Genomic DNA, 27,972 nt, shown 5'->3' with positions numbered 1-27,972 from the left:
TTTTGTGTATATTATGTTGTTTCTTATTAATTCAGGAATTTCTGTAAAATTATTCTGACAAATTTTTGAAAAAATTGGCTACTTTTTATCCCAGTGGATTCTACTATTAACAACACTTGCAATAAGGGTACTTTTGGTGTTCTAGTCCTTCTGTAACCAAAGTTACAATGTATTGAAGTTCACATAAAAGTGGCGAGGAAAAAGGTGATTTTTATTTATGCTGTTTAATATTTTCACATTTTATTAAGAGTGCTGTTAATAGTTTTATTGCAAGGTCCAATCATTCAGCTTTCAAATAAAACAAGAATGGTGAAAATCGAGTGAACCAAAGCCGGGAAAAGCTTGTCAGCAGTATGTAGGGTGGTGCAGAAAATGAAACTGAGAAAAACGCAAAAAACGAAATGAAACATTTTGAAGCGGTTAAAGCACATTACAGTGCTTCATTTTCCAAAACAAACAGCCTAGAAGGCCCCTAGTGAATAGTCTGAATCACATTTTTGCCGTTGCCGCCGCTTAGCAAGCTGCAGAAATGAGGTCGAGGGTGCACACTGTATTGTGAAGCAGTCTGACGATCTTTGCCAAATCTATGACCACGTCGGTGGCTCCGCAGACAATGGCGGGTTGGCGTCTACATGCACGTTCGCTAGCGTCCACATCTTGCGCTAGATTGCAGAAATTGCTGCCAAACTAGCGATTTTATCTTCGGCGTGCTTCACAACTCCTCGTGATCAGCACTAGGCAGAAACGTGTCTACTCTGACCCGCTGCTGCCAATCTCGCCCGCGATTTGCTCTGCGTCGAAGCACTGAAGCTAGTAAAGAAGCGCTTATCACGACAGCCGAATTGCACTCCTGTGCCACGTTGTTCGCTCTTCCGGTCACTGATTGTGAAGTAAAACCATCCTCTGGCTCTTGTCATCCCGTGCTGCCGCAATGTGCACCGCGCTCAGAATAACGCCGGAGCGGCTGCCAAGGTCGCGTCATCCGCCAGTCTATGCTCACGCACTCCGCTGCTACCAGCTGACAACACTAACGACAAACTTGAGTCTTCCGCTTGCTTTCTGCGGCCTTTTTTACGTTTTTTCCAAACTTATGCACGCTGCGAACTTCCGATACGTTTCTGCCGGCCAATGAGGCGTTTGAATTTTGCCACGTGACGTCCAACAGCCAATAGCATTGCCGCATTTTATATTTTGTTTTGTCTTTTTTTCAGCTACCAATCGCAGGAGACCTTTCGTACTGGCGGGAAAGAGAACTGAGGTGTCACTCTTTCAAACGAGACCAAAGTCTCCACGCTGCGCCGGCTACTTTTGACGCGACATGCAACGCAACACGGGCATTTCCTAACCAATTTTTGCGAGCTCCCTTGTCAAAATTGCATCTTTGCGTGTCGATTTCTCGTAAACTCTGTGGTATTCAGCCATGAAATTTGAAAATAACATGGAAAATGATGAGACATATCCAACTATGACAAAGTTGAAAAGTCGATTTTTTTTCGATATTTTTTGGTCCCAAAGACCCGTCCCCCCTTAACTACAGCATGGCATGACACTCCCCACAGCAACACAGTGATGCCAATCTGGAGACCATCCAAGAGGACCCCTGCTCCAATTCAAACACATCACTCCGCCACCACTAGCGACATCAGCAAAACTTCTGAAGTGAATACTAGACAACACTGCCACCCGCTTGTCCATACTCAGAAGCCAGCCTTGAGAAAGTAAGTGACCTTGCAGCCAGTAACCTCATCACAGCTGGCAAGGCACTGCCGATCACAAAAAGAATTGCCATGAACCTCAAATCACACAGGAGGCACCAGCTGGTGTGGGGCTAAGAGAAAATAAACATGCAGCTTCCCACGCTATGCTAGCCATAAACAGACTATCACCTGTGAACTTCCAAGAAGCACTGCTCCAGCTGCTGAGGTGGCAATGACAGCCTATCAGATGGCCCCTGTGCTTGGGCTTCCCCACAAGAACAGTCGGGGGGGAGGGCACAAGCAGGGCGCCCACACGGTGGGCCCCCACACCCTCAAAGCACGTCCTCATCACGCAGGTGTGCCTTGCCACCCATGCCCCTACATGTGCCAAATGAATGGACCCTACCTATGTGCTCATCACGCTTCTCAAACTCCCTTTATCCATTCATTTCACCAGCAAGTCACTCCTACTTTCACAGAGACCCTAAAAGACACTAACTCTACTCACACCTTACAGTGCTAACGTGGTGAAATGCAACAAAGATGCGTAAGACCTCTAAGAGGATGTCTTTCCCTGTTCAATACAAAACAAGGATACAGGTTGTGCCCAGCAGGGGCCGAGGCCGCGCATCAAGCAGGGCCACCAGGTGGTCGGCAGCTTGAGCCACTATGCCGGGGAAGGCAGCTTCCCCACACTCCTCCCGGTCGGGGCTCACCAGCCGGTACAGCTGGTCCAATTGGTCGAGGGTCTCGGCAGAGAGGCGTGGTGCCCCGGCCTCCCCGTCCAAGAAGCACTGGCGCACCGCAGGCGAGCCCAGGGCCACCAGCACTTCTTGCACCTCTAGCAACTCCCGCACACGCTGGGCATCCCGTGCCTGCCGCTCCAGTTGCTCCCGCCGGGCCTGGCGCTTGCTCTGCCGGAGGTGCTGCACATGCACACACACAGTCAGATCCCAGTGCAACGAAATTGCAGTGCCTTCACCTTTTCTACACAGCAACACTGACGTGAACGCTGCACTTCACAAGTTCCCTGACACGCCACTAAACCAGCACTCCTTTCACACAAAAAAAGCGCCTTCACCAGATTACCTTGTGTGTACAGTGCTACACTGGCAAGTCACCACACAGCAACGACAGAAAATAACGGGTCTGTTTGAACTGTGAGACTCTGCACCAGCTCCATAAAGGCTGTGCAGCGCCAGTACAGTCAATTCAAGTGCCCCTTGGAACTGGCTCCTTCCAAAATGAATGGTACAGTGCAGCCCTGGTTGTCGGCTTGCCTTGGCATCACCACCAAATTGCAGCCAAGCTGTGTGCCACCCGCATCAATGTTGCCACCACCCTATGTCTCGTTCAGAGTTTTCTAACACTGAATCGCAATTGCCATAAAAGAGCCGCACGAAATAGTATTTTCCTGAAAAATGTCGTATTACACACACAATTTACCGATATGTGCTGAAATGCTGCCCAGAGGGCTCTACATGACCACTTGTTTATAATCCCGATGCCACAAACAGCTATTCAGGAAAGAAGTGGCCCCATTTCATTAGGACTGTGGTTACATCTACAACCCACACATGGGTCCCACCAAATGTAAGTCAGCCAAGAACACGTGCTACATTAGGCAGATACTTTTGCAAAACAAATACAGAAGTGCATCAGGCAAGAGCTGCGCAGGCAAAACAAATGCAAAAGTGATGCAGCACTCCTTAAACTGGTGCAGTGAGTGCAGTGAAACGGCACCATATTGTTGACACAGTCAATAAAAAGCTCAGGGGCCAGGTGCTGAATCAGTGTTCCACTTCACCAGGCCATGCTGCAAGCAACTACCCAGCGTACATGCCACTGCCCAATATTTTATCATTCCAAAAGATCAGATTATCCCGCCTCCGACACAGCAATGCAATACAGTAAAAGCTCGTTAATTCAAACTGATGCCCGATTCCCGACACAGAGCCCTGTGTATTTCAATGGGGGAAAACTCCCGATAATTCTAACAAGTCTGCATCTGCTACGCTTAATTGGAACTAGGAGCCACTGGCTGACACCGCTCTTCGTAGATTAAAAGTTGACCCAGAGCGAGTAAAGTTATGACTAGGCCCCTGTCACATCTGCACAAACTGCCCAGCAGCTGCCCTGTACACAGTTTTTTTGTGCAGTTCAACAGTCCCGCTAAGTGGCAGGGAAGGTGACAAACCTCTTGAACGACAGCCGTGACACTTTTCTGCAGTTCCCGCGTCAACTCCAGAGTCTCCAGCACCTGGTCATACTTGCCAACCGCTGCCTGCAAATCACAAGCACAGCGACAGGTCAGGACTGGACATCCCCCAACTAGACACCATACCTGACCTCGTAGTCTCCACTTTTGCAGTTAAAAATTGTGGAGATGCAAGCGTGAGAACAAATGCAATGAGTGCGATAGTCTGATACAAGTAAAGAAAAAAGCGGCTTTTCCCCCGTCAAAGGACCCCCTTCCAGAAAAAGGCATCAGCCGATTTCTAATAAACGTGCTAGTGTGACAATGCATGGAGTGGTAGATGAACAGGGATAGTTCCCTCCCTGCACTGTCAGGGACCTGTCCCTGCATAGTCATGCTACCCGCACTAGCACTTTCATGAGCACTGCTGATGCCATTGGCTGGGTGTCCTTTAACAAACCGCTGTTTTCTTGACTTGTATTAGACTATAGCAGCGAGTGCTGCCAGGGTGGGGTAAGAAGGCCCTGTGGAACTCGTTCGGCCAGTCTGTGCTTGTCATGTCGCAATGTTCAAACACAAAATGCGTAGCAGTTGGAGTAGGGTACTAAGTTACTCTTAAACTGGCATGCTGTGCTTGCATAACAGAGCATGCAGAGAAATTTTCTTCACGCAAGCGATACAGAGGTCGAGATAAGTGCACTAAATACGGGCTTTGGATTTACGATGCCTATGCAACAATACTGAAGACAACGGTACAATTTTAAGGTACAACTTTAGCAAGGCAGCTAACTCCAATGAGGGCAATTAAATGGAGTTTCGACAGGCTTTGGTACGGGCGTTGACCCCACATTTGCATTAACCTACTTTTTCTTTTGTAGCGGGCGCTACACTGGGCTACTAGTCGGGCATTTCGCAGTACATGGGAAAGGCCAGTTGTGCACATGCGCAGTTACCATGGCCACCAAAGAGGAGCAAGATGCGGCGTGCGCTTCGCCTTCGCTGCGCCCGCGTGCCCACTCCACCGCCGACGCCGAGCGCGATGTCGCGCGGATGAGCAGTTGTGCGCATGCGCCGATACCATGGTAACCAGACAGACCCCACAGCTGCGCCGAGTTCTTAGTCGCCGCCTTGCCGCACACCGCTCTATCACCCGAACCGCGCATCGCATGTGGAGTATTGCGTATAAAAGGTAGATATGTGGTGGAGGTCTGTATCAACGCTTGACATAATTGCAGAGAACGACAGTCCGCCACTGCTAAACGGCAGTATAGACAAGAGAAGATTAACTCTTCCGATCCTGAAGTTGTCGCCGGGCACTTGGCTACTCAACAAAGAGAATGAGCGTAAGAAGGCGAATAGAGCAGCGGAGACGCTCGAGCAAAGAGAGGAACGCCTTGCCAAACGGAGACGCCAGACTACCGACCGTAATAGACGCCATATAGCCGCCAAGATGGAGCCTATGGAAGGCGTCAGTCAACGGGAACCAACCGAGGCCCGTCGTGTGACTGATCACAGCATTCGAGTTTCCGAAAAACAAGCTCAGCCAGGGAAAGGTACCTCTCGCCATGTATATCCTGGCATAGCAGAGCTAAGCCACTGGCATTTTTTTTTAAAATACAGGCATATTTCAACAGGTTTTACAACATATTGTCCTAATTCTAACATTACTTCTAAGCTGAAGTGTAATCTTTAAAGCTGCAATACTCTTGAACTGTATTGCACACGATTCAGTTAATAAAATAAAATTTCTCAATTTAAACTTATAATCGAGATCATTAGTGAAAGAAGAGATACCAAAAAGACAAGAAAAAAAAGTAACTGCCACCGAATTTTAATGTGATCAATGCACAAAGAAAAAGTTTTGCCCACAAAAAATTTAGACCCTAACCACTAAGGAAATTGAGTCAGCTGTGCCCATTTGCAGAAAAAACTTGCTTTAAACCCTTGAAGTTTGCTGCTACCACTTCAAACCACTTGAGAAATAAAAGTCCCAATATTAAACTGCCATCATGAAAGTTCAATGTTAACATGGACTATAACCACAAGAGTTAACGCAATTCCTAAAATATCTTCTGCCAGCTCTCAGAAATGGTCAAGGTACTTACTGTGTGCAAATATTAAAACTTCTTAACAGTGCGCGAATATATCTGCTACCTGATTCGCCAGGCATCTTCAAAGCTTGAGTTATCCAAATCTCGTGAACATAAAAAATTTGCGCAATTTTCTGCTGATCTGAACTAGCAGCCACACATCGCGCCGTTTCTCTGAGGCACAACATCTGGAACTTATCGCAACAATTAGGTAGCTTTTCCGTTGCAGACCCGACAGCCAAACCGCACGCGCGGTTACAACGCTAGGCCTTGCATGAAAGCGACGCGCCGACGGCCACCGAGAGCCGCTTCTGCGCGCTCGCGGCATGCAAAAAAAACAAACGCACACCCCACGCAGAACGTCATGCTAAACGCGCTTGTGAACGCGATCGAGCGCCAGCCCCGATATCGCCTTCAATCACTACGATAACAGACGCGGCGATAACAAGGTCGCCCGCGTGCACGTTTTGAGGCGACCGCTTTCCGCTCCGCAAACTTTTTGGCCAGCACATTTTTGGCCAGCACAATCTACAACTGCATGTGCTAAGCCACAGGAGCAAGTGCAAAAAAAAAAAACCGAAACAAAAGCCCCGGAGCCAGAGTACGCGACGCGCGGCCCGCGTGGTTTCGATTTCGCGCACTTCCGCTCGCAACGCCCAGAGGCTGATAATAATAATAATAATTGTTTTTTTTTGGGGAAAGGAAATGGCGCAGTATCTGTCTCATATATCTTTGGACACCTGAACCGCGCCGTAAGGGAAGGGATAAAGGAGGGAGTGAAAGAAGAAAGGAAGAATAGGTGCCGTAGTGGAGGGCTCCGGAATAATTTCGACCACCTGGGGATCTTTAACGTGCACTGACATCGCACAGCACACGGGCGCCTTAGCGTTTTTCCTCCATAAAAACGCAGCCGCCGCGGTCGGGTTCGAACCCGGGAACTCCGGATCAGTAGTCGAGCGCCCTAACCACTGAGCAGAGGCTGATACGCGAGTGCTAAAACGGTGCTACGTCTCGACCAAAACGGAAGTACAGGGCGCGTAAGCGCTGCAGACAAGTTTGTTTCGATCTCGCTGCGTTTTTTGCAAGCAGCGCGCCAACCTCTAACGTCAATCTGCCGGTAGTACGAATGCCCAGCCACCATCCAATGCTTCATGACAACTACGCTGCTCTGTCAAGCGAGTATTGCCATATTATATATATTCTTTTCATTCACCACAGCTACATCATTAAAAAGACTGCACTAAAATTTGTGTCAACTGGCACGCCCTTTCCCCCTTGTTAGGCCTCATGAGTACGATGAAATAATCTCAAGATTACCAAAATACATCCGTCTTTCACAGGTATGCATTCTGAAAAAGAATCTGCTTTTATTCAACTACCGCCACTCATAAAAGAACTATTCCATTCAATCTGCAACCAAGTTAATATTAGTATGACTTCACAAAAAAAATTTAATATTTGCACACTCTAACTTTGACTTAAAAATTGAAGCTCAAATAATCGTACAGCCTGACACACAAGCAAGGCATCCTAGCAGCATGATTATATGCCAATGCATGTAACCCTACTGAGACAAAAAGTGCATATAGCAATGCTGTCTTCGAATACAGATTCAGAAATCTGGATAAGTGGGAGCCCAAAAACCACGACAGTGAACCCGACTGCTTTTGTACACATGCATGTGTACAAGGAGCATTATATAAATGCCTGTGCATTAGCAGTGGTAATGTCACAGTGCAGAAAGCGTGCACCTAGCTGACAATGCAATGGTCTTGGTGGGCTAACTATATGTTCAAGTATTTCTGGCAACAGCCTAGAAAAACTAGCACGCTGACAAACTTTTAAAGTTAAAGCTTTACAGGTCACATTTACTTTTGTTGAACAGGATGGTCAGGCCTCTACTCAGCCCTTTTCAAACACTTCCTGCTGTCCATAAAGAACAATGACCTTATTGGCCTTGTGCATATGGCTCACGCAATGAGGCCCTGCCCATCCATGTGGACATACACCCCAAAATATCTGTCCAGACGAGAGCAATTTGTACAGTGGTGATGTGTCATTCAGTGCTGAAGCAGAACAGATAGCCTGGAGGCTAGAACCAGCACTGCCATTGCACCTCTTTTCTGCAACCTTCTGGGACAGATGAGAAGTTCTGAGAACAGATGGCAGCAGCCTGCAGCTTTCTCAAGACAGGAATGAGGTCAAGAAAGAGTCGACATTTCGCTGGTCATTGCAGAGCGGGTTTGTCATGCCTGCTAACAATTAAGGGGCAACGTCGAAAGCAAAGCAGCACATAGGCATTCGTATGCTACTTTTAGTGGACGGCAAACGCATCGTGGAAGAAAAAGTTTCCGTACCATGAAGTGAGAAATGCGAGTAGGACGTGACTTATAAACGAGAAGTCCCGCAAATGAACTGCCAGCGCCTGTGGCTAAAAATGCCACATGCGCCATTCAGGTGTGAAGCCAAACCAAGCTCAGAGAATCTGTCGACAACACTTAGGCGGTAGGACGAACGGCCTTTCCGCCCTCGCCACTACGATGGGCACAAATATCCAGGGGAAAGTGAACACACAATGATCACAACGTCGCCGCGGCACCACACAAGGCGGACGAGGCCAAACACCATGGTCATCGCCACATTCTCAAGTGTCACACAGAAGAAAGGGCGTTTCAGTGGAAAGCCATACTTCGGCAGCAGCACAAACAACGAGCAGACACTCACCTTTTGGTCCTCGTTAAGTTCCTTCCCTTGTTCCAGTTCCTTCTTCAGGTGGTCCAGTCGTGTCTGCGAGGCACGCAGGAAACGGGTTACGCATGCCTTCTCTGCTTTATTCGAGCCCGGCGCCGACGAGAACGTGGGCGCCCGGGCGTGCTACTTCGAAGCAACCTCGGGGGCGAAATTCGCACCCGCGGCACGACGACAAACCGTTACACGTCTCGCAAACGTTTAGATCCCGTCACGTGCCCCAACCACGTTGCGGATAGCCCGGCATCCTGGCCAGTTTCTTTTTGGGCGGCGCCAGGCGATTGACTGGCGGCAGCCCAACAAAAGCATTCTTCCAAGCACTTCCCCGGTTTAGGCTTAAAATCAAGTCTCCCCAGCAGACAACCGCCTCGAGTCAGCCCCAAGACAACCGTCGACACACATGGCCACTTCGCAGACGCACTGCACGCCGCGACCGCGCGTGTGGTCCAGGCGAAAAAAGGGCTGCGCAACCAGCGTAGGCTTAGCGTGACGTGTAGGACCGCGCTCGGCTACGCGGGTGAGGAAAAAACGGAAACGCTATGGGACGCACCTTGCGCTTCTCGAGATTCCTGGTTTTCTTCTCGAAAATGGTCACGATGCTCTTAAGGGAATCCTGGCCCTCCAAAGAGGCCGGCTTCTCGATCTTGGCAGCGGCCGACGGCATGCTTCCCCAAAAACAGCGTCAAGATCGGCGTGCGTGCCAGTGCGCCAGTCCCTCTGCTCAGAGACTGCGATACTGCGGCCCTATGGTGAGTGGCTGAAGCCACTCGCGACGCCACCTATGAGCTATACGAGAATGCGGCCTCGCCAAAACGACAACCCAGAAACCGAAACTCATTTTTGGTCCTTTTTTTTTGTTTCAGGCAAATTTTAAATTTCGAATCAAAATGCACTGAGTTTCTCATAAAGTATAGGCTATTGAAACGAAAATATTTGAAACCAACGCTGAAACTTACCTTGCGCTGCATTACTTCACTAAAAAGAAAGGCAGTAGCCGCGTCGTTGAAAAGCATTCTATCCGCAGCGCAGGCGATGGTCCAGATTAATTCACCCAATAATAATAATAATAATAATAATAATAATAATAATAATAATAATAATAATAATAATAATAAAGGAAATGGCGCAATATCTGTCTCATATATCGTTGTACACCTGAACCGCGCCGTACGGGAAAGGATAAAGGAGGGAGTGAAAGCAGAAAGGAAGAAATAGGTGCCGTAGTGGAGGGCTCCGGAATAATTTCGACCACCTTTGGATCTTTAACGTGCACTGACATCGCACAACACACGGGTGCCTTAGCATTTTGCCTCCATAAAAACGCTGCAGCCGCGGTCGGATTCGAACCCGGGAACAACAGATCAGTAGCCGAGCGCTCTAACCACAGAGTCACCGCGGCGGGGAAATTCACCCCATCCGAATAAGGTTTTGGCCCAAATACATCGCCCGACTAACACATGAATTGTAGGTGTCTATTCTCAAATTACTATCGTTAAAAAGGAAGAGAGGAAGATAAAGCACGGAACGCGCTTTATCTTCCAGAATTATCTTGTTCGAAACGTGAGGAATTTGAATGGGCTTCAAACTGAATTAATCTATCGCGGGATATTCGTTGGCAAACCACGATCCAAGAATGAAATAACAGAACATTAACAGTTCACGTGGAGAGAATGCATCATTAAATAGCTGACATATATATCATACTAAAATAATGTGAATTAAATCATTGAAGAACCTTCTACAACAAGAATAACAGAAAAATTGGACAGCAATTAAGTCATGTGTAGGGTTAAAAACAGCGGGTATCACATATCGTTGCGGGGGGGGGGGGGGGGGGGGCAGTAAGAGAAGAGCGGCATAAACTAAGCTTATAGTGTTATAGTGCCAAACAAAAACTTCGAACCAGCTGCACCTGATCGAGAAACAGACGCGGAACAAAATGGCACAAATGAAGACCCCAACGAAATTTGCAGGCACACCGCGGGGACATGTGCATAAAGAGTAGTTTATAAATGATAAGGAAATAACGCTCCCATTAGAAACACCTGTCTCGTAAACCTATTTCTCCGAGAAAGAAACAATAGGCCTCTGACACTCCGCGTATTAACCTAAAATGCAGGTTATACCCCTGTCACACGGCCAGTTTCAATCACCCTCGAGTCGAGGGTCTTCGAGATTCTCAATCGCCATCGAACTCGCCGCTGCTACACGGCAAATCTCAATGGCCATTGAAATGGTTCTCGTGTCTTACACCACGGATGTGTGGCGCCACAATCGCTACGTTGGATTTTGCAAAAATAACAAAATTATTTGATAAATGTATACTAAATGCTGAAATACAGGCATACGCGAAAGTCGTTCAAAACCCTTTTAATTGCACGTACGCGAGAGACATATGCTTACACTGCTGTAGCCACTCTAATACAAGACGAGCCAAAACCAAGCCAGTCCAACTTTGTCGGAGCGCTGCTTCGTTATGGTGGCTAGACGGGGAGGTGAGAGCAACGCGGTGGGCGGCGCATTGCGCCCGCCGACGCAGTAGTTCATCCTAGCGACAGGTGGCGCTCGTGTGGCTTGTTAGATGCCTGTTTTGCCCGTTTTCAGCAGCAGCACTGCGAGCAGCGGAAGAATCTCGGTCGTGTGTTGTGCCAGCTTGCTCGAAGACGTGTTCCTGGATTTCTGTCGTTACTGTTCTTGTTAACGTTGAATTGTTGTCATGACATGATCGACGATGGATAGGCCTTCGAAGCGCCAGACTCATTGCTTTGCACCGGGATGCGCGAGTGGGTACGTTTCCTCGAGGAAGAAAGACAAGAAAGCATCAGTTTTCAGTGCACCAATTGATGAAGAAAGGTTCAAGGCGTGGCAGCGAGCAATTCCACGAGCGGACAGACCTCTCGAGAAAACTTCAGTGCTGTGTGAGTTGCACTTTGAACCGAGATTTATCGTGCGGGACTATACGCATATCGTGAATGGTGGTGTTGTCAAGATTCTCCGCGGCCGACCGTGTCTCAGCGAAGATGCTGTACCTACAATCTTTCCCAACACGCCTCATTACTTATCAAAGAAGCTCCCGCAAAAGCGTCTGTCAAGGACGTCAAGAGGAGAGGTAGTGGGAAAAAAAAGGAAGGTAGACGACGGCGCGCAGCGTGACATGGCTTTGTCAAGTGACGAAGGCACCAGCGACGCAACAGCGGACGACGCAGTAGACTACGATAAATGCTCCCTGGACAAACTGGACTACCTACTTAGCGAGAAGCTACCCAGCAAGTACTGGTCCAAAAGTCATCTCGAAGGAGCCCCGAGGACTGTGGCATTTAGCGTTTTCGCGCAGGCTAGAGAAGGTGCGTGCTTCAAGAAGCTGGTGTTATGTTCTGCAGAGGACACTCATTACCACTGTTCAGTATTTGTGCAAGGTGTGTGCTTGAAAAAAGAGGACCTGCCAGATGCCGAGTCTGTAGAAAAGCTGCTCTACTCAGTAGATAACATGAACGCATGCTGCGGTTTTGAGAAAAACCTTGTGGAGGAAAAATATCAAAGCTTGTCTCAAGCAAAGTACAGAATGCACGGGAATAATGTCCACAGCAAAACCTGCTCAGGCGCATCGCTGGATGAAAGGGCGTGCATTCAGTGCAGATACCTGAGGAAGCTGCTTTTGAATCAGGCATCGTATAAAAGAAGGAACGCAAAAGTGACCCCTGCCTTCAGCGCTGCAAAAAAGCTGATGAGACGTGACCAGCAGTTACGGCGTGAAAGGGGAAAGGTGGGTAGCCTAGAGGGAGTTCTTTCAAGGATGAAAGACGAAAATGCTGCCATTTCGTCATCAAAAATCGAAGACAGGCTCATTGGACTGCCTGAAAAGCAGCAAGAACAAGTGCAAGCATGCTTCAAAGCATCAAATAGGAAGGGGACCCAAGGCATGCGCTACAGCCAACAGTGGATACTTGAGTGTATTTTGATGCGGCTCAAAAGCCCGAAGCTCTATGAGCATATTCGGAGGCACAAAATAATGGTGCTTCCTAGCAAGAGCTGCTTGCTTAAATACATGAAGAACTATAAAAGCAGCTTTGGATTCAATGAAAATGTGCTTGCCGCAGTTTTGGAGAAAACCAAAACTATGGATGAATATGAGAGGCACGGAGGAATCCTGATAGATGAGATGAAGCTCTCTGAGAATCTGAAGGTCACCAGCAGTGGGTTAATTGAGGGCTTCGTTGATTTGGGGGCCTACACTTCTCCAGACCAAACCATGGAGAGATGTGATCATGGCTTAGTCGTACTTTTTCAGCCATTTTCCGGCCAGTTCCAGCAAATACTGGGAGTATTTGGTTCTCGCAGCAACGTGAAGGCTGATATCCTTTCAAAGATTATTTTGGATGCAACATTAGCTGCTGAGAAAGCTGGCCTGTTTGTTAATTTTGTGACAACAGATGGTGCTTCGTGGAACCGAAGTATGTGGAGGCAGTTCGGCATCAAAGGAAGCCAGAAAAAAACTGTGTGCAAAGTCAAGCACCCAGTAGATGACAGTAGAAGCCTACATTTCCTGTCGGATTTTCCGCACTTGGTGAAATGTGTCAGAAGCAGCGTTGTGAAGACCGGCCTTCAGATACCAGAAGGAAGAGTGAGGCCCGATGTGGTGAAAGAGGCGTGGAAGTGCGACAACAGAAATGTTGTGAGACTACAAGCAATGCCTCACGTGACAAAGGCGGTCATAGAACCCAATGGGTTCGAAAAAATGAAAGTAAATTATGCCTTCACTTTTTTCAGTGATGAGGTCCTAAGGGGGCTGTCGGCATACAAAAATGACATTGAAAGTATGTGTGGCAAAGGCTGCAGTGAACCAACAGTATCGTTTATACGTAGGATGTCTAAGCTCATCTCTGCAATGACATCAAGGTGGAGCCGCGATGCTATGCGTCCAAAATCGCAAGCTCTTGGTGAGGTGGAGAATTTTCTTCGCTACCTAAATGCTTGGGAAGCAGAAGTAAAGCTAGGCTTTATCAGTCAAGGAACTGCAGAGGGGCTACGTGTCACATTAAGCAGTACAATATCAATCCTTGACTATATCACAGGAAAGTTGGGTTATAAATATTTGCTAACGGCACGTTTGAGCCAAGACCCGCTAGAAAATATTTTTGGCATTTTAAGACAAATGTCCGGAAGTAACGACCACCCGACCCCCACCCAATTCCTGCTTTCAGCAAACTGTCTCTCTTTTTGCAGTTTAGCAAAAGCACCAGGCAACGGAAATGTGTCACCAGCCGTAATCAAAAGCCTCTTAGGGAAATCCAAAAATTCAAAGGAAGCCCAGTCAAAGCTTGATCAGCTGATGGACATTGGATGCCTTAATGAGGTACATGAACTCCTTAATTCATGCGATATGATTTCTGACCACACTTCAACAGCTACTGCCAGAAGTGACTCAAGAATAACTTATTGTGTCACTGGCTATGTTGCCCGCAAGATGCTTAGCAAGACAAAATGTGAAGAGTGCTCAAGAGCACTGCTGCTCCCTGCTGGGTGTGAGGCACCTAAAGAAGCCTGCCTCACGAAGGAAGTTGACAGGGGCGGATTACTTTACCCCTCTGAAGACCTCCAAGCCTTTGTTGCGAAGGTTGAAGACTCGTTCACTTATTGTTTTAGTCACAACAAGCTAAAAGCAAACAGCTACCTTGATCTGATCTCTTGCCTGACACGAAACAGCCTAAACTTTGTCGGCTACCCTCAACACAGGGAAGATGTGACAAACAGTCTAATTAAGTTTTATACACTAACAAGGCTGCACTTCCTTGTTAAAGCTCAAAACCGGGCAATGCAGGCAAGGAGACAGAGGATGCACTTCCTCAAGATGCGACGTGTTACTTGAGCTTATAATCTTATTTTATGAGTATCTGTTGCTTGTTTGCAAAATCTTCACGTGGTTTGCCGCATGTTTCCGAAACTAAAATAAATTCTTTTCTGCCTAAATGCGATGTTTTCTTTTTTTTTCGGAAAGCTTTGAAGCCTCAAACATAACGTGCTAAATTGCGCTTGACTTTGATTAGAATCGACCATACTACTGGGAGCAAGCTGGTCATAACAGTAGGTGATAAAAAGCATTAATTAGCACATGTTCGACAGAACATTTCGGATCCACTCTGGCGCGTGTGATCTAAGGGCAGTGAGCCCCACTCGACAGCTAATTAGAAACGTCAGCGTCTCACTGCTAATAACGATGTTGCGAGTTCGATCCTCGCCGCGGCGGCTGCCTATGGGTAGAGACGAAATACAAACGCTCCCCTACGCTGTTATCGGCGGTCGTCTGCAACGGCGCACGTAGCCCATACTAGCCACCGTACAGTACGTCGTTTCACCTCAATTTACCATGAATAGATTTAAAGAGTCATCGTCAACCGCTCATTTTGGAGTGACTATATTTATATAACTTTTCTTTCTGCAAAACCCGCGGATGCATGCGCTCGGCAGCGAGCATTGCAGCCGCTCCCCGCGTCCCGCCGTGAGCGAAGCGATCTAAGTGACGACAGCAGCGCCGCCGCTGCTGGCATGATTGCCTGCTTCGCTCCGCGGCCGCCGATGCTCTCACCTCCCCCTCTAGCCACCATAGCTTCGTCAGGCTTAAGACCTGGGAAATCGCCACGATATCTGAAAAGCAAGAGCTATTTGTCTCTGGAAACCTTATGCGAGGGTAAGAATGGACAAATCGAAGGCGAATACAACAGCTTAGAACACGATATTGCTTTGAGGGATTAGCGACGAAGCTGTTATCGCTGTGAAGCGGGCGGGCAGGGTGCCGCTATGTTGTCAACATTAAGTACGCAAGCAACGCAAAGACTGCAACGCAAAATCAATGCGCTTAAAACCAGTCTAATATAATTTTAAAATAATTTTACAGACTGCTTGCATTAAATTTTATGCGAATAATGTTTGTTCGTGTTTTTGCACCGTGAATGTGTCGTGTACGAAAGTGCGCTTGGCGCCGCTCGAAGCAACGCTCGAAGGCCCTCGAAATCTCGATGGAGTTCTGCGCTACTCCGTTGACTCGATAGGCTATTGACTCGATCGCCATTGAAACTGCCCGTGTGGCAGCGCTCGATCGCCTTTGAGTCGATAGACTATCGGTTCGAGGGCCCTCGAAATGCCCGTGTGACAGGGGTATTATACTGTCAGCGAACATCATGAGTAGTGGTACTCATTGATATAGTGCAAAGAAAAATAAAAAGAGCGTGCGTCGGCCGGGAATCGAACCCGGGCCACCCGCGTGGCAGGCGAGTATTCTACCACTGAACCACCGACGCCGACATGACTGTGTCTTATGTTAACTGCGTTATAAAGTACTGTGCGTTTTTATCGCTGACACTCAAAAATTTCCCCGCTTCAACCGCTGGCTCGTTTGCGGTGAAACTGCACACAGAGCTTGCGTATTATGGTAACTTTTGTATCGTAGCAAGTTTGACAATGGTACTTCCTTAGTTCAGCCGCTGGCTCGTTTGCGGTGAAACTGCACACGGAGCTTGCGTATTATGGTAACTTTTGTATCGTAGCCAGTTTGACAATGATACTTACTTAGTTCAGGCGCACATGATGCGAAAACGTAAGCGTCTACGAGAGATCGACGAGCCACAACCCGCAGACGACGCTTTTTCGCTAAATGGCGGCGGTGAGGCCATCTGTTTTCGACAGTATAAAGCGTTCCAACAAGGCCGCCGAGACGAGCGTTGCAAACAACGTTCTTTGAAAGGTAAAGCTTCGTTAAATCAGCTGTTCTGATATTTTTCCCGCTCAGTTAGCCGAAAATGTTGTAAGCGCTTCAGTTGAAGCAGACGAAACGGCCGGAACGGCATATTCAAAGGGTCCGCGCTCCTTGCAACGCTCACCTCGGCGGCCTAGTCCGGACGTTTTCTGCTGCCGAAAACAGATGACGCCACCGCCGCCCTTTAGCGAAAAAGCGTCGTCTGCGGGTTTTGGTTCGCCGATCTCTCGTAGACGCTTATGTTTTCGCATCATGTGCGCCTGAACTAAGTAAGTACCGTTGTCAAACTTGCTACGATACAAAAGTTACCATAATACGCAAGCTCGGTGTGCAGTTTCACCGCAAATGAGCCAGCGGTTGAGGCGGAGAAATTTTTAAATGTGTCAGCGATAAAAACGCACAATATATAGTGATTTCTTACGCAAGAGAGTATTTCGCCGGCCGGTGTTTGTAAACATATGCAGAGAGCACGCAGCGACAGAGAAAAAACTTTGATAGGACGAAGGCGTTCGGGACACGCTCCCGGGTCCCCGCACAAACCCATTGCACTCAAGTGTTTATGTTCCTAAGGCCTGTAACAACGGGCGGCCCGGCCGGCGGCGATGATGTCATCAGGGTCTCTAGTCCTCCCAGCTGTTGAGGAACTCTAGGCCACTCGGGGGAGGGTCCGCCAGGCAGAGGGAGATGTGGAGGGAAGAGGCCACAACACGATCGGCTCTAGCCGGGGGTAGCCGGGGGTGGTGGCTTACCGGCCCGTAAGGCCGGGATCTTTAGCTGCTCTCGGCATGTGGAGATGGCTATTGTAACCGGGCGAATCTTTTGCTAAACTGTCGTAATCACTTCAGATGACGCGGTTGTTGCGACGCGCGTCCTTTCTTTCAATTTTTGCTCTCACATCTCTTTTAACTCTCCTACCGTCTGCACGTGGCAGAGATTACGGCTCAGCTTGAGCCAGTGGACAGGCCCGGCCATGCACTTTCCTTTTCATTCTTCATTCAGTCGCAACAACAACAACAACGATCGGCTCAGCCGCACTGGGTCCAGTCTCACCGCTTCTACGCTCAAAACGGACGTCCGCCACAAAGCATGTGATCTCCTCAAATGTCCAGCATTTCGCTGCCGCTTTGTCCTTCGCCTTCTTAAACCAGCTCGCGCGAAGGTGAGTTTCGTAGGGTTACCAAAAGATGCCCATGTGCTGTGTGCAATGTCAGTGCGCTTTAATGAGCATCTGGTACGGAAAGGAACACACATATGATGACAGAAACAACAATAATATGGACCCTTGAACACGAGACCCTCCGAGGCACACCGCCGCCCTTCAGTTACTCTACGCTGCCCGAGATCCCGATGATTAGCAGGCCGGACGCTGCGAGAGGGGCACTCGAATGCCAGGGGCGATGATCACATATAGGCCATGATATGCTATAGCCACCGTAACGATATATTACAATACTCCAGATTAGCGAGTAGGAAATGTCCACAGCAGTGGCGTCGCGAGAGGGGTGCGGTTCGCGCCGGGTTATATGCACCGGCATAATGGTTTATTGTGCGAAAACGCGAAAAGGCGCGGGATGGTGCCGCTGAAACGCAGAGTGGCGAGACTGATCTTTATGTAGAACGAATTATTCTGTTTTGGAGGACTGCTGTAAAACGCATGCCTTAGCTTATGCCAGAGACACTACGCCATTGTCTTAGCTTCGGCCCAGGAATGTGTTCGTACATGTACCCTGGAAACGCGAGCATTAACCCGATACTCATCGGAGGCGCCTGCGCGCGCCTCTTTTGTGTGCGTACAGTTCACTCTCCTTTCCCGAGCGAAACCCGCTGGCAGTATCTATCCTGCAGTCTTTAGTTTCTTTTTAATTCATTTACCGCCTGTGCCTTTCTCGGCCCTTGGTCCAGCCCCGCGTCCGCCTCAAACTTTGGAAAAGCAAAAAGGCGTTGAATGCCTGTAGCTTACAGGAAGAATGACAGTCTCTCTTATCACTAGGCGCTGACTAAAAAAAAAGTAGGAGCGTGCCCTTAGCAAGATGGGGTGCTTTAGAACGGGGAATTGAGAGAACATATACCCAACGGTATTCACATACTGCATTACGTGGTTCTCACCTTTGTCTCTCTCTGAACAAGACGGTTTGCGACTGATAAAATGAGAAATACAACTGAATACGATAAAAAAAAAACCGAGCCTGGGACGCCCATCGTCCTCCAGCACCAAAAAGGCGGTTTCGCGCTTAACGTTTTCGCCCCGCCGCGGTGGCTCACTGGTTAGGGCGCTCGACTACTGATCCGGAGTTCCCGGGTTCGAACCCGACCGCGGCGGCTGCGTTTTTATGGAGGAAAAACGCTAAGGCGCCCGTGTGCTGTGCGATGTCAGTGCACGTTAAAGATCCCCAGGTGGTCGAAATTATTCCGGAGCCCTCCATTACGGCACCTATTCTTCCTTTCTTCTTTCACTCCCTCCTTTATCCCTTCCCTTACGGCGCGGTTCAGGTGTCCAAAGATATATGAGACAGATACTGCGCCATTTCCTTTCCCCCAAAACCAATTATAATTATATATATAACGTTTTCTGTTGGTTCAATGCGCGTTGGTAACTTAGCAGTCTGGATGCGGAAGTCAACATGCACCGTTTGGAGGAAAGGAGAGGTGAAAAGTGCAATGTAGAGAATGCAAAGTTGAGTACTTTCACCTGTGCATACGGCATGTGAAAAGATCTGCTTGAAACCTAACTACAACGCCGTGGGATTGAGAGTATTTGAGGAAAGGGTTCGAGTATAGAAACACCTGAAAGGCTGCTTCGCTGTGGACTCCCATTATGAGACCGCGCTTGCCACCATCGCCCTCTTGGTACCAACGCATGCAGCCCAAAACCCCAGCCACCGTGACCCCAAGCCTGTTAGCTGCAATAGGACGAGGACTTCTGGTTGCGACATTTGAGAGGCCCTTTCATTTTCGATACATGCCTGAGAAATAGCCAACAGCGCTGAGCAAAGGACTAACGTAATGGCAGTAAGGTCTGTGTTTCCAGGGGTCGGATCTTACTCTAGCTTATGGGCCTCGAAGCACGCCCAGAGCGGGAGCAGTTAGGAATTCTCTTCCAAAATATGACTAAGGACACGTATGAGGCTCTGTTGTGGGCTTAGAGAGCTCGCCCTGCGAGCGAAGCGAGGGAAGAGAGTAACATGTTTGAAGATTGACCCGCGTGACGTTGATGAAACTGCTCTAGAAATAATGTACTGGATTAGTTTATTGCCAAAAAATTCTGCGATATATTTTTGCGTAATCCGGCACTAGAATTTATCACGTTATTTAATTAATTATTTATTTATACAAGTAATTTCAGCACCCGCCTACTAGCCTGCCTGCTACTTGTGGCTCGTCTTCATTTTCATCTAAATTTTTACTTCCGGTCTTCTTCCAACCTCACTTCGACAATGCGGACAACTTACTTTGCTACATACGCAGCCACCTAACATGCAACGTAATCTTACAAAGGTGCTCTTTATTTATATCCAAGTAAGCATCATTGTTATACATGTCAGCTGCAGTGCGGACGGATCCGCTGCACAAGCCCACGAACGTAATGCTGCACTGAAAACACAAAAGCCGCCGCGTTGGCTCAATGGTTATAGCGCTCGGCAACTGACCCAGAAGACGCGCTTCGATCCTTGCCTTGGCGGTCGAATTTTCATGGAGGCGAAACGCTAGAGGCCAGTGTACTGTGTGATGTCAGTGCACGTTAAAGAACCGCATGTGGTCGAAATTTCCGGATCCCTTCGCTACAGTGTCTCTCATAGCCCGAGTCGCTTTGGGACGTTAAACCCCCATAAACCACGAAAAACACACCAAAACAATTGAGTGGGCACGGCCCCATGCAAGGGTGTGCAAGGGCCTGCATTGGCGCCGCTCGGCTGAACCGTTTGGCCGTCTCGATGTGCGACAGTCGGCAAGGCAACTGAAGGGCTTTTGAACGGCAACCACAGGCGACATGCGAGACGATTCCTATGCGACCGTTCGCTCGACCGGATGTTGGTATTCAACACTCGGGAATCGGGCCGTCGGATGGTTCTGGTTCGGCAGCCTGAGAAGTTACTTGAGATGACTAGGAACGGCGCACATCAAGCCGTTCACAACACAGGTCACATGTTTCTCATCGCCACGGAGACCTGCGAGCGCCTCGTGGAGGACAGCGACCAGCGTTTTCATCACTGCAGAACGCAGTTTGGAACTTCGCCTGCACTTGCTGCTCCTATATACTGCAACGCATCAAGAGCTGAACGCAGAACTCCTCAGCGGGAAGGGCCACCTCCATGAATTGACGAGGTAAGGCTGAGAGTGCGACTGCTATGCCCGGCGTGCCTTCCAGCCTAAATAGACAAAGACGCGGACTCCTCGACCAGGATTCCTAGAAAACCAAAGTGAAGGCGAATGAGACTTCTGAAGAAACGCTGCCTGGACTGGCGTTCGCGGAAGCAGTGGCGACAATGGCGGCGCTACGTGGCCGAGTATGCCATCGGATTGCCGGACGGAGGGTTGCTTTCATCAGACACGCTGGGGATGACAACTGGAGGACGGCTGCGTCTTCGACAGGGTCCCCGCGTTGCGGACAACAGGCGAGGAATTGAAAGGTCGTTGACCCCACTGCTGGGAAACGGCTTGATAATCCTGACCCACGTGGGCAGCCACCTGGCAGCTGTGTTGGCATCAACTTGACAGTGTTCGGGGAATGACTTTTACCCTTTCCATCGACGAGCTGTGAGAGCATCAGCGCCGCCTCATGTCCTGGGCTGTACCACCAGTGTCTTCGTCTGCTCGTTTGACTGGATATCGTTTTCCGAACTGGATTCCCCAGTCAGAGATGTGGGGAATACGAAGGGCATTTAACGACCTACTGGTTTGGTACCGAGAGGCCCGTTTGCAAAGAGACTCGCTTCCTAAGAGACTCCCGTCTGCTAAGAAGCTCCGTTTTACTGAGAGGCATCCTCAGTTGCCCCTTCTTGAAAATTATGCAGTCTGTGTAAAGTTTTCTTTCCCTTTTCCTTCGTAACCACATGCCCGATCCTCCTCATTCTTTCTCGGGCGGAGGAGGTGACAGTCGAGGAGGCAGACGAAGCGTGGGAGACGATTTTAGAACAAAGAGTTGAGCAAGAAAAGCGAAGGCTCCATGAGGAGAAAGAGAGGCGTGAATTGCTTGAGGAACAGGAAAGGCGAAGGCTGCGCGAGGAGAAAGAGAAGCGAGAGCTTCTTGAGCAGCAAGAAAGGCAAAGGCTTCGTGAGGAAGCAGAAAAGGAATGGGGGGCGAATGAGGCGGAGCTAGAGGAACAACGCAGAAGAGAGCTGCAGAAGGTCACGCGTCTAGTTCAGTGGCGAAGAGTTCGAGATAGTTTGCGGACTTTCCGAAGAGGCAAGAGCTTCAGAACTTATCTGAGAAATTTCAAGCGGATCTGTACGGAAGAGGAGCTAGACCAGGGTGAATGGGCAATGATGTTGGTGGCTATCCTCCCTTGTGAGGTCGGCGCCGTGTTAGCGCGGCTGTCCGACGAGGACACCGCGGCAACTACGAAAAAGCGAAAGGTGCTCTCTACTGCTTTTCAGCATTCACATAGAGACCCACTACAAATGTCGAAGTGATGGCAAAGGGCAGCGCTCCCATCAGTGTGTCAGCGACCAGCCTAAGAACCCCGCGTGGTCAGCTAGGGACACAATTGTTGCTCACACGAGCAGAGACAGGGCCAGTTGCGGCCCTGACAGAGATGCCGCTATGGGGAACCTGCGCTGCCAAGGTGGCACTGTAATTGTTCCATTCGGCGACTCAAAACTGCTTTTGTCAGCCGCTTGGGCAGCTGCAAACGCGAAAACACACCTTGCGCGATTAGATACACGCGTTCGGCTGGCAGCATTCACTGCTTAACTTCTCTCGGCGTAGCCCAGATAGCTGACGCTCGGCACGTGCACCTTCGATAGAGCGCGGAGGCTCACGCCAATAAGCGCCTGAAGGTGGCGCGGAAAAGTAATAAGAGTACTACCCAAAACTGCTTGCTCTTCTCGCTAGGCAGTGTGCTATGGCGGTGTAATCGGCACCGCAAACCTCAGTCAAGTTCCCCCATGAGGCGGAGGTTCCGTGTCAGAAGGCCTGCGGTGAACTTGTATGCCATTGCACAGAAGGACAGCTTTCCGGGGAGGAGCGTCACGGAGAGCCACCTGATAATAGCGTTGAAGTGCCAAGACAGAGCGCAGTGTTGAAAATTGGCAGTGGTTCAGCTCTAGTTAAACCTGGAGTTACGCGATAGCTACAGCTGGCCGAGCGGAATTTGCTCAGTTGAATTGCAAAGTCAGTCTTTCGCCGCTCTGTTTCTCTGGGCGTTCCTTCTTCATCTTCGTCCCACTTGACGCGGCGCATGAGCACAGCTGTTGCAGATCGGTTTCGCCGGCGCGCCGCGCCACCGGCAGCGGCAGCTGCTCCGCGCCACGTGACCAACCAGATGACAACGCGCCGCCACCGCCACGGCGCCGCCGCGCTGAAGGCTCGAAATGCTACCGTATTGTAGCTACCGCTACAAAAGTGCGATGTCACACTGATTGTCGCTGTAACTCGGGATGGCAATGACGCTGCTCCAAAATCCAGAATTCTGGACAGAGACCTGTTACGCTCTGCGGAGATTCAAATGCGGGCAGATTGTTTTGAGTTGCCGACGGGCAGTGGCCCACGGATAGCGCCCGCTGACAGTTCGTTTGTAAGCGCAGAATGCTGCTCAGCGCTGCATCGAAACAGAGAGCAGCCCAGTGAGTGCAAAGTCACCGCGGCTGGAGACAGACCGCAGGAAAATAAACCACCGTGCTCGGAGGAAATAGCAGCGAACGGTTCGTCAGGTGAGCCTTCGCCTGGTACTGAGAGCAAAGCGCAAGTAGCTTCGCTGCGCGAGAAAAATAGAGAACGCGACTAGCATTTGCCTAATGCTATTCGGTGCGGCGGCAGTGCGACATGGCGGACGAGACGGTGATGGCGCCGATGGCATAGCGTGGGTCTCTATATAGAAGCAAAGCGGCTTCTTGACGTTGTGGCACCTTTGGTGTGATTTTTTAGAGTCTAGATAAGCAGCAGTAAATTATTCTTGGTTATTAATAAGATCCTATGCTTGAGTTTGGCTGCATTAAAGGCTGAAAATAAATTTTTATCGATATGAACATGGAATCGCTAGTTCGCAAGTTCCGAGCGCGCAAAAAGCCCGTCGGCGTTGAAACTTGAGAACTCAGCATAGTGAAGAGCCCGTCCTGTGTACTTCTTCCTGTGTCCTTGTTTTTTCTTTTGTAGCGCTATAAAGAACTTCGAGAAACTATGCTTCACCAACTAGCCCCACAACGTGCTTTGTTAAGTCAGCATGGTGAAGTGCGACGAACACTTTAAAGTGTAATTTGTTGCGCGTTCACTTTCTTCTTCTTTCGGCACTCACCCGAAATCGCAAATAAACTACTTTAATGACAAGACAGTCTGACGCTATTGTGACATTCCTTGTGTGCTACGAGGTTCCGCGTTCGACGGCTGTGGCGTAGACGGAGACCCAGATGACAGCGGCATCATCAATTACCCAGCCATGCTCTTTGAGTGACGACCAGAACGAAGGGGTTTAAGCCCAACCGGACCCAACCGGACCCGCCGCCGCCGCCGTGGGGAAACGGGCTTTGTCCTCCCCAATTGGCGTGGTGGTTCCAGGGGCGGCCCTCCCGGGCACATTCCAGGACAAGGGAACTGTCAGCGGGCCAGAGCGCGCCTTACCTTGAGGAGCGAGTGTCAGTTGATGGATGGAGAATGGAGGCCGGTGACCCGCGGGAACTGTCAGCGGGCCAGAGCGCGCCTTACCACAGCCGACGCTATGCGCTACCTCGAAGACAACCTTCTTTCCCTCGGACTCAACACGTGAGGGGGCGAGACCAGAAGTGCGGTGGTATGTTTGTGCGCCCAAGTGAAAGCCCTAGCCCCCTCCTTCCCCTCCGGCGTGGGCGTCCTCACCCTAGGGAGTGTGGGGAGAAGAGGATATAAAAATCGACAAGCAGTACGGAAGAAGGACGCTCAGGACGACATCGTTCGCCAAGAAGGCCTTCAGCGCCGAAACCCGACGGCGTGCAGCTACCACCAGCAACCGCTCGAGCCCAACTCCGGAGCCACTCCATCGCCCCCATGAAGTCGTCGGCACGTAAGCTCGGACGCCCCAGCCTCTGAATCTTAATCATGTATAATTATTGAATATATCTGTTTGTTTAAACTGAGCTATACGGTGTCTCTTTGCCTCTCCGTCCCGTGTGGACCTGCCCATTATGGGGGTCATCACACTGGTGTCAGAAGTGGGGTTGAGTGCAGCGAAAAGTGTTTTGTCGGACGCACTGTGCGAGGCGATTCAGAAAGACAAGGGGAGCTGCAGGGACTCAAATGTTCGGAGAACATTCTTCTGGAGGGTGAGCGAGTGTGACATTCCTTGTGTGCTACGAGGTTCCGCGTTCGACGGCTGTGGCGTAGACGGAGACCCAGATGACAGCGGCATCATCAATTACCCAGCCATGCTCTTTGAGTGACGACCAGAACGAAGGGGTTTAAGCCCAACCGGACCCAACCGGACCCGCCGCCGCCGCCGCGGGGAAACGGGCTTTATCCTCCCCAATTGGCGTGGCGGTTCCAGGGGCGGCCCTCCCGGGCACATTCCAGGACAAGGGAACTGTCAGCGGGCCAGAGCGCGCCTTACCTTGAGGAGCGAGTGTCAGTTGATGGATGGAGAATGGAGGCCGGTGACCCGCGGGAACTGTCAGCGGGCCAGAGCGCGCCTTACCACAGCCGACGCTATGCGCTACCTCGAAGACAACCTTCTTTCCCTCGGACTCAACACGTGAGGGGGCGAGACCAGAAGTGCGGTGGTATGTTTGTGCGCCCAAGTGAAAGCCCTAGCCCCCCTCCTTCCCCTCCGGCGTGGGCGTCCTCACCCTAGGGAGTGTGGGGAGAAGAGGATATAAAAATCGACAAGCAGTACGGAAGAAGGACGCTCAGGACGACATCGTTCGCCAAGAGGGCCTTCAGCGCCGAAACCCGACGGCGTGCAGCTACCACCAGCAACCGCTCGAGCCCAACTCCGGAGCCACTCCATCGCCCCCATGAAGTCGTCGGCACGTAAGCTCGGACGCCCCAGCCTCTGAATCTTAATCATGTATAATTATTGAATATATCTGTTTGTTTAAACTGAGCCATACGGTGTCTCTTTGCCTCTCCGTCCCGTGTGGACCTGCGCATTATGGGGGTCATCACACTATATATCGCGCCTACACGAGTGCGGCCCTTACTCGCGTAAATACGGTATGTGTATTTATTGCGTGCTGATCTTTTAAGGACACAACTGAAAAAAAAAATCAGCAGTTGGTAACACTGGCCATGGTCCGCAGCGTAATATTACAACACTTACCAATTACAACAGTAATCAAAATGAAATTTTTAATGTTGGACTCCATCAAACAAACCGTCGCTGGAACGACCGACATCGGCTGTTGATGCTGAGGCGAAGGCCGGCCGCTTAGCACCTGATGGCACCGCGAGAACTGATTACAGAAAAGGAAAATCAACAATGGAATTTTCCCGAAGGCAGCTGCGCACGAAGAAATCCAAATTCTGCGGTGTCACAGTAAGGAAAAAAGTACGGGTCATAAAACCCATGAGTTTGCGGACTGGCCATCCCTATGACACTCGGCAGTTATCACCACAGTGCCTATAGGAGTTCGCATGAAAGCCCAGATGATTTATCAGGCGCAAGCAGGGCGAAAGCCTCATGTTCCACTGTGGACTGTTGCCCTAGGAAACGTGACACATGCGGCGTGCTACACAGAAGGGCGCGATGGAGGAACGCCAATGGGAGCCTCCATCTCGGTCGTCATGGCCAATTTAACCATGAAACCCATGTAACAACGAGCCCTCAACTCATTCCACCCGACACCAAAGATTTTCCTCAGGTATGCCGATGGCTGCTTCGCCGTCATCAAAAGATCTGAGATTGAAAATTTCCTTTCTCATTTAAACTCCGTAGAGCCTGATATTCAGTTCACGCTAGGGGTGGAACAAGAAAACTCCCTGTCGTTTTTGGATGTCCTCGTATCCCTAAACCACAGTACCCTTCAATTCTCCGTATACCGCAAACCAACTAAGGCCGGAATCTCCACCTCTCTTCGAAACACCCGACAGTCCATAAAACATCAGTGGTGAAGACGCTGTTCAGAAGAGTTGAGACACACTGCAGCACAGAACTTGACAGAAAAGAAAGAACAGCGCACGATATTCCAAGAACTCATCATGAACGGCTACCCAAAAAACTTTATTCAAAATCTATTCGACGTCAAAAACACGGCAACATGCGCCAAGAAATCAACGCACAAAGGCCAACGCTACCACCAAAATGCGTCACTCTACCTTATGTCGGAGGTGTCAGCGAAACATATCGCCCGAATTTTGAAAAAAAAAGGGTGTCTCCAGGTTGCGCACAAGCCCACAAGCACTGTTGCGCTTTGCCTACCTGTTCCCAATGACCGGCCGCGGAAAGAGCCCAAGGCATTAGACAGTTTTAGCTGTGCGTACGCAAGTGCTTGCGTACGCAAAGCGCTACGGCGCTGCGTGCGGTACACTGTCCGCTCCGAAGTATAGTTTTAGCTGGCCGAGCCGTAGCGTCCTTCAGGCGCATGTAGCGCCATCTAGTGATAAGACGTCAAAGCACATCAACGCTCGGTTGAAGAAAATTTCATCCGTGATTACTGATAACTAGTGTAAGTGCATTGTGAGCCTTTTTTTGTTCCAAGAAGAAGAACTATGCAAACCGAAGAAAATGTAAGAACTGGCTAAAAGCCAGAAAACTGCTTCGCCAGGTGTCGTTGCTACGAGGAAAACGCATTGCATATAGTTAGGCCTATGAGCTTGAAAATCACCAAACTATCTGAAAAACAGGGGCTAGTTATCGCTTATACCACTACGTGTGGGCAAGATTAGGCGAAATAAAAGCGAACCGCTACCATTTGAGCGAGCTATTGCGTCGGAGAATCCAGCGGTGACATGTATTTATTCCGAAGCGGGCGAGCAGGGCGCCGCCATCTTGTCAAAGTTAGCGTACGCAAGCCACGCAAGCGCCGCACCGCAAAGTCCGCTGGCTAGCGTACGCACACAAGACGCAGGGCTTGCGCTTGCGTTCTGCGCATGCGCACTACCGTCCCCGCAAACTCCTTGCGTACGCTAAGCCGTTGCGTACGCACAGCTAAAACTAGACAGTAGACAGTTTTAGTTGTGCGTACGCAAGTGCTTGCGTACGCAAAGAGCTACGGCGCTGCGTGCGTTACGCTGTCCGCTCCGAAGTATAGTTTTAGCTGACCGTGCCGTAGCGTCCCTCAGGCGCACGTGGCGCCATCTAGTGACAAGAAGTCAAACCACATCAACGCTCGGTTGAAGAAAATTTCATCCGTGATTACTGATAACTA

General features: G+C 49.8%; 1 protein-coding gene and 1 non-coding gene across 2 annotated transcripts in view; both read right to left on the bottom strand.

Moving 5' to 3' along the window:
• LOC144128050 (uncharacterized) overlaps positions 1–9,474 on the bottom strand; it is a 41,566-nt gene extending 32,092 nt beyond the window's left edge. Inside the window, exons 1-4 of the mRNA XM_077661096.1 lie at positions 9,283–9,474; positions 8,709–8,771; positions 3,895–3,981; positions 2,296–2,623 (exon numbers count right to left, since the gene is read on the bottom strand). Of these exons, the coding sequence (XP_077517222.1) occupies positions 2,296–2,623; positions 3,895–3,981; positions 8,709–8,771; positions 9,283–9,396 (592 nt within the window). The 5' untranslated portion in view covers positions 9,397–9,474. The remainder of the gene's footprint in view (positions 1–2,295; positions 2,624–3,894; positions 3,982–8,708; positions 8,772–9,282) is intronic.
• A 6,482-nt stretch (positions 9,475–15,956) lies between these two features.
• Positions 15,957–16,027, bottom strand: TRNAG-GCC (transfer RNA glycine (anticodon GCC)). The gene has a single exon. It is a non-coding gene; the product is annotated as a tRNA-Gly (tRNA).
• Between the last annotated feature and the right edge of the window lie 11,945 nt (positions 16,028–27,972).

This window comes from Amblyomma americanum, chromosome 4 (genome assembly GCF_052857255.1).
Source record: "Amblyomma americanum isolate KBUSLIRL-KWMA chromosome 4, ASM5285725v1, whole genome shotgun sequence".
Taxonomy (NCBI): Eukaryota; Metazoa; Arthropoda; class Arachnida; order Ixodida; family Ixodidae; genus Amblyomma; species Amblyomma americanum.
Note: the sequence above shows the minus strand (reverse complement) of the source record. Positions and strands in the feature narration are given on the sequence as shown.